At 48.0% G+C, this 7,274-nt stretch overlaps 1 protein-coding gene across 1 annotated transcript in view; it reads right to left on the bottom strand.

Annotated features, from left to right (window-relative positions):
- The window catches only part of LOC104999429 (short palate, lung and nasal epithelium carcinoma-associated protein 2A-like), a 36,769-nt gene that overhangs the window by 26,709 nt on the left and 2,786 nt on the right, over positions 1–7,274 (bottom strand). Inside the window, exons 2-4 of the mRNA XM_010855004.1 lie at positions 5,854–5,935; positions 4,754–4,817; positions 2,351–2,459 (exon numbers count right to left, since the gene is read on the bottom strand). Coding sequence (XP_010853306.1) covers positions 2,351–2,459; positions 4,754–4,817; positions 5,854–5,935 — 255 coding nt within the window. The remainder of the gene's footprint in view (positions 1–2,350; positions 2,460–4,753; positions 4,818–5,853; positions 5,936–7,274) is intronic.

The following is a 7,274-nucleotide window of genomic DNA, read 5'->3' as shown; positions in this document are numbered from 1 at the left end:
GTTTTATTAATATTTTGGTTAATATTTTATATTCTTTATGTCTTTTTATTTCATTTACTCCTGCTGTAATCTTTATTGTATTCTTTCAATGGTAACTTTGGGCTTAGTTTATTCTTTTTTTTAGTCCCTTAAGGTATAGTTGTAGGTTGTTCATTTGGGTTTTTCTTGCTTCTTAATGTAGGCATTTATTGCTATTCTTCCCATATTTTAGGTTCTAAATAAATGAGTACTGTGGATGTATTGCATAACTTGATGACTATTGCTAACACTTTATGATATATGTGTGTAACATCACACATCTTTTGCATATCATACATCTGTTATGATGTATGATATACAGGAATGTGGTTAAGAGAGCAAATCCTAAAGAATCTAATCACAAGTAAAAAGTGTTATTCTTTTTCATTATTTTTTATTGCATCTACATGAGAAGATGAATATTAGCTTAACCTATTGTCAAAATAATTTCTTAATACACAGAAATAAAACTTGCCTTTAACATATACAGTGATGAATGTCAATTATTTCTCACAAAAATGGAAAAAAGTGTATTAAAAAAGTGTAAACCATAATCATGAAAGCTGAACTTCCTGAGCCCTCCGTCTGTATGGGACAATGATGGCGAGGTAGCTTGGGTAGACCTACCAGCTAGAAAACATGGTCTCATTGTTGGGGGAACATTGAGGAGTGGCCCCCACTTACCAGGAGACAGCTCTTGAGCAGAGTCAGAGGGCTGAGGGGGATTGAGAAGCTGGAGGAAGAGAAGAAATGATGACCAGGGGAATGGAACAGCCTGGACAAAGGCTCAGCCCTGACCCAAGTGGGCTACTGCTCAAGAGAAGTCCTGAATTGTGAGACCTCCTTGTGCACTTTTGTGGGAGTTGGGATTGTCACAAAGTATAGACAGAGAGGAAAACTCTCATCCCTTTGCTATGGCCAGTAGGGGGAGAACCAGCTCTGGAGGAGACTGACTTCAAACGAAATCCAGCTTTGCCTCTGACCAGCTGTGTGGCCCTGGGGAAGTCACGTCATCTTTCTGAGACTCAGTTGCCACACCTCCAAAGACCATTCACAGAGTCACTCAGTAGAAATCAGAATTGATATACAGTGTATAAATATTGAATATGGGATTTCTCAACACCATTTGACAGTAATTCCAGTGTGTTGAGGCTGACATTCATCTTGTACTCACCAGTGTCAGACTCTGGTTAAGCATTTTACACACATTGACTCATTTAATCATCATGACTGTCAACGGGGAGGTTTTGCTTTTAACTCCATGGGGCAGGTGAGAAAACTGCGGTTCTTGTAAATTGCCTGAGATCCCACAGCTGGCAAAGGGCAGAGGCTAAGTCAAGCTCAGCTCTGTCCAACCTCTAACCTCATGCTGTGTCAGCATCCCCGGCACAGCCTGAACTGAGGTCCTCTTGGGAGAGCTCAGGAAGGCTGGTCCAAGGCCCCCATGTGGCCTCAGGGACTGAAGGGCTCCTTGGGGTTACTTGACCTTGCATGGCATCCTTCAGACAGAAGGCCTTTAAAGAAGCAGCTGCTCGTGCAGGCCTCTGTGTGACCCTGGCTTCTCTTAACCTGAGTCTCCCACGAGGACGACAGTGGTTCTTCCCTCACAGAATTGTGCACAGCACTGAGATGGCTCCTTGACAACATGGGCAAATGTTCCCTGGGCCTCTTGGCAGGAGAGTGAGACGGCCTCCTGGAGAGCAGAGGCCCGGGGTCACTGAAGTGATAGCCTGGGTCAGTCCTCAGCAGAGGTGACACAGCTGTGAGTAAGGGGTGCTGTGCCTCCCACTGCAAGACAAAAGGGAAACTCAGTGCTTACATGTTGAAGAAACAGAAGGGCCACGAGAGGACCTCATCAGTCCTGAGCAGAAGAGACCAAAGACAGGACAGTGGGACCTGCTGAGGCCTGAGGAGAGGTGGTTGAGTGCTGGGAGATGGGGTCACCTCCCTGAGCAATCAGTCCCATAGATGTGGGTTTAAATCCTAGTCCTGCAAGTGGCTACCCTGGAATTACCCTGCTACTCGATGAATCACTTGTCCTCTATGAGCCTCAGTTTCCTAATGTGTACAATGGGAACAAGAGTGGTGTCTCCTGGTAGCAAGGTGCTGTCAGGAAGTCATGAGGTCATGTGTGCTGGCAAAGACAACTCTCCAGCATGGTGGTGATGGTAGCAGAAGCAGAGTGAGGCTGTCTCTACATGACCTCGGGTCACTTTCTTGCCCATCGTGGTCCTCAGTTTTCATGTTTGTAAGACAAGGAGGTGGGGCTGGATAATCCCCAAACTCCCTTCCAGCGCTGGATTCAGGTCTCTGCTGCCTTGGTTGCCCATACCTCATCTTCCCTGAAATCCCAATGGAAGGAATGCAATGGACCACACAGGAGGTGCAGAAGTGGCTTTTTATTGCTGGGGGTGGAGGGTGACGAGCATAGGGTGTCCGGACTGTGAGGAGGAGTATCCGAGAGTGTCCTTTGACTGGGCTCAGTTGTCACTCCTGGGGGATGGTGGCAGCACCGACCGTCCCAGAGGGAGATGGTACAGAGATTCAGTCCCATCCCCGGGAACCAATCTAGAAGGAGACCCCACTGTGATGCATGGACACCCTGGGGCTCTTACCAGCTCCTGCGTTCACCAGACATGGCTGCAGGAGTACTTTCCCCAAACCCTGTGAGCTCTGAGGCTCGGGGAAGGACGGGCACCGGTGGTTTGGGGGTCTCCTTCTGGCACCTGGCACTGACGCCCCCTCATCCCCTCACCCTCCCACCCCCTCACCTTAGCAACAATGGCCGATGTGAAAAGACTGATCAGGGCCCAGAGGGAAAAGGGTACAAGTCTCAGAATATGATAAGTATCATGGATCAGACTGAGATGTAGGTTGAGTCTCTATTTGTGACCAGTGTCAGGGCTCAGTCAACTACTGGAGTCAAAGCTCAGTCTGACTGTTTTGGGCTCAGTCAGGCAGAAGAATCAGGTGCAGTCTGGGTGTGTGATTAAGGGTGAGGACTCGGTCTGTGACCAAGATCTGGGCTCAGTCTGCCACTAGAGAAAGAAGAGAAGCCAAGCTTGTTTCTGCTTCTCTTCTAGCCCCGGTGTGTGTGTGGGGTCTCATCCTCTCTCAGCCCAGGGCCCTGAGCACAGCTCTCATCAGCAGGCGGACATCGCAGTGGTTTTCCTCATCTGTGCTCTTCACTTTCTCTGTTGGGCTTCCTGAAGTTCATCTGAAAGAATTCAGTAGCAGTTCTCAACTCCAGCTCTGGAAAGTTGAATAGAAATCGGACACCAATGACTGACACCCTCCAGCCAGTCAACTGATTGCCATGGATCTCTTGCATGTCACTCCATCTCTCTGTGCTTCTGTTCAGTTCAGTTCAGTTCAGTCACTCAGTCATGTCCAACTCTTTGAGACCCCATGAACTGCAGCACGCCAGGCCTCCCTGTCCATCACCAACTCCCGGAGTTCACTCAAACTCACGTCCATTGAGTTGGTGATGCCATCCAGCCATCTCATCCTCTGTCGTCCCCTTCTCCTCCTGCCCCCAAATCCCTCCAAGCATCAGGGTCTTTTCCAATGAGTCAACTCTTCACATGAGGTGGCCAAAGTATTGGAGTTTCAGCTTTAACATCATTCCTTCCAAAGAAATCCCAGGACTGATCTCCTTTAGAATGGACTGGTTGGATCTCCTTGCAGACTCTCAAGAGTCTTCTCTAACACCACAGTTCAAAAGCATCAATTCTTCAGTGCTCAGCTTTCTTTATAGTCCAACTCTCACATCCATACATGACCACTGGAAAAACCATAGCCTTGACTAGACGGACCTTTGTTGGCAAAGTAATGCCTCTGCTTTTGAATATGCTATCTAGGTTGGTCATAACTTTCCTTCCAAGGAGTTAGCGTCTTTTAATTTCATGGCTGCAATCACCATCTGCAGTGATTTTGGAGCCCCCCAAAATAAAGTCTGACACTGTTTCCACTGTTTCCCCATCTATTCCCCATGAAGTGCTTCCGTTAGTTCTTCTGAAAAAATGGGTATGATGCTACTACTCACCCCCACAGGATCATTGCAAGGATCAAATGAAATGGTGTACATGAAGCACAGAGTGATTGCCCAAGGACCAGGGCCTTTGGCTATTTTCTAGAAGAACTGTCTTCAGGTCTCTAACACTGTCATTCACCCAGCTTCTGTTACCCAGAGCCCCAGCAACCCCAACCATGCCAGAAACCCAGGTCAAGGAAAGCCCCCAAGGGCTGGAGGTAAAGCCACAGTTCCCCATAAGGAGGGAAAGGGAAGGGACATGTTTCTTAACAATACCTACTGGATATTAGGCTTTTTCTTTAAAACCACTCATCATCTCGGCAGCATTTACAATCTCCTTTCATCTAGGAGGGACCCAAGACTCAGAGAGGCGGAGCCAGTTGATGACTCCACAGTTGCCAAGTAGCCAATCCAGGATTTGAACCCAGATCTGGCCCGTCCTCTTTCTCACATCATTCTGGGCAGCAGGTTCTGCAGACTTGACCAAGGAGGGCAGTAGAAGCTCTCAGAGGACCACAGAGGCCATCAGTCTGCAGGGACCACCCCTAGCCACACTATCCAGACTTGCTCAGGATGAAGGGTCTGCAGCTTCTACAGGGTCCCCTGACCAGACGTGCCAGTGCTAGAGGCGTAGCATGGCATGCGCCCCGCTGTGAGGCTGCAGAGGGAGCCCCCTCCCTGCTTCCCCAGGCTGTGACTTACCGATGTGGTTCTTAACATACTCTGCATCCAGGCTTTCAAGGAGGCTGTGGATTAGTGGGCACAGCTGAGAGTCACAAGGAGGGAAAGAGAGACACACAGAGAGAAATGGAGAGAGGGAAGGAAGGAAAGAGGTTGGGAGGTGAGGAAGGAGAGGAGAGATGGGAAAGGAAGAGGACTGGTTATTACCTGCTATGAGCACCCTGCCCGCCACCCACCGAGATGCTCAGTACTGGAGGTCTCAGAACTTCTGACCCTTAGGATTCTAGAACAGTGGAAACCTAGAAGGTCCAATCTGAGAACCAGAGGACACTAGAATCCTCAAACCTCAGAGTATTAGAATCCAAGAACCTTGAAGAATCTAGATTTTAATATTCCAGAACCCTATGCCCTTAGAAACCTTGACCTCTGGACTCTGAAACTTTATAGAGTTAAATGGGGCCCTGGGAACCATAGAGAAATAGTTTTGTGTTTTTCACAATTTTGTGCGCCTACAATTCCCTGAGATATTGTTAAAATGTAAATTACTGAGCAGCAGGTCTGGGGTAGGACCTGAGTCTGCTTTTCTAATGAGTGTCCAAGAAAGGTCAGTGATGCTAGTCTGAGGAACACACTTTGAGAGTGACTCAAGTTCAATAAATCACAGAACAACATGGAGGACTTTTTTTTTTTTTTTTTTAATAAATCTAGATTCTCAGCCCCCTTCCAGAGTGACTAATATAGAATCTTTGGAATTTTGGGCACATGGTATATATGGTATTTTTATATGATACAAATGAATCTGAACTATGGTATGTATATGTTTTGTATTTAAATGTGTTAAATTTGTGTTGAATCAAGAAAAGTATTAGCTAAAAGGCCTGCTGGCAGTTCATGTGTATGGCAAATGATTCAAGAGTGGGATCCAGTGATTTCAGCTCAGGTCGGGCCCCTGCTCATCTCCCAAGGCCAGGCTAAGTGAAGGGGGGTAGGTAGCAACTCACAGCCCAAATGGAAATTGGCCCTCCAGAAAGGTAGGTGCCCAGAGAGTGTAGCCTACCCAAGGAAAATCACCCCTCCCCACCACCCGGCCTGGATCTGCACCCGAGGAGTGGGGGACTCACCTCGTAGTCTGTTACCAGGGACAACACCTCATTCACGAGGTTGACTGCAAAGTTCACAACCTCACTGAGCACTCCAATATGCCTAGGAAAGGGAGGGAATTGATAAAGCTTTGTGAAGTTGACTGAGCAGCCAAGCGCGAGCAGTGGGAGGAGGCCAGAAGGTGAAGCACCTTGAAGTCAGGTGACTTGAGCCTCTACCCAGGGTGCTCATCACTGAGAACCCCATGGTTGACCAGCAGCCCACACCAATAGCTCATGACAATCCTGAGACCTCATCCATCTATCCATCCATCCAACCATCCTTCCCCCATCCATCCACCTAGTCATCCATTCATTCATCAACACATATTTAGAGAACACCAACTATGTGTCCAGAACCAAGCACAAAGCAACTGTGATAAATTTGTGATAAACAAAGCACAAGCAACTCCTAACGTAGTACCTAGGATATTGGCTAATTATTGGCTTGAAGGTTCGTTTGGAGTTTTCTGTAACAACTTATAAAAAAACCCCAAAGACTTTTTGGCCAACCCAATATTAACACATTTTCCTAAGCTTGGCTCCTTCCCACCTTCTGCTCTCAGCCTAGCTGTCCCCTCCTCAGGGCAGCCCTCATGACTGCTTGCCTAAGGGGGGGCTTTGTGTTATAGCACCCTGTTAGGTGTGCTGCTCTGCCCAGGGGTGACTGCAACTGAACAGTTTCCTGTGGGCTTTTTACTGCTGGACTGAGTGCCTGTCTGTCTGCCCTTCCCTCCAGAGACTAAGCTCCACAAGAACAAGCTCCTTGCCCTCAGTCACTAGTAAGTTCTCCAGAGTTCAGAATGGTAGCTGTGGCAAGGAGCAGATGCTCAAGACACTTTTGGCTGAAGGAATACATGAAGTAAACTTACGATTGAATATATAATGATACCTTGTGACAAGTATTCAGAAGAAGAAGAGTAGAATCTTACGAGAGAGAGGAGGAGGTACCTTGTTTTAGATCCCAAATGATGAGACAAACATGGAAATGGGATGCAGGAAAAGTGTCCCAGTTGCCTGAGGAGCCTGTGCACAGGTCATGAGTAGAAGGAGCTTGCCTGAGGCTCAGAGCAAAAGCTAGCACATCTAGGGCAGAGTGGGCAAGGTGTAGACCCAGACCAGGTAGAGCCTAGATGGCCCTGGGAGGGCCTGAGTTTTCACCCATAATAGAGAGAAAGCCCCAAGAGTGTTTGGAGAAGCAGAGTGGAATTAGACACTGAGACCAAGAAGGCAGGATGGTTTCCCTGGGACTATAGGCTAGGCAGGGTCCAGCAGGGCTCAGGCATTTGGATTTACATCTCAGTCTATAGAAGTAATGATAGGCTGCTGCTGCTGTTAAGTCGCTTCAGTTGTGTCCGACTCTGTGCGACCCCATAGATGGCAGCCCCTGGCTCCCCCGTCCC

This window comes from Bison bison, unplaced genomic scaffold (assembly GCF_000754665.1).
Source record: "Bison bison bison isolate TAMUID 2011002044 unplaced genomic scaffold, Bison_UMD1.0 scf7180017864352, whole genome shotgun sequence".
NCBI lineage: Eukaryota > Metazoa > Chordata > Mammalia > Artiodactyla > Bovidae > Bison > Bison bison.
This window is presented reverse-complemented; position numbering and strand designations above follow the sequence as displayed.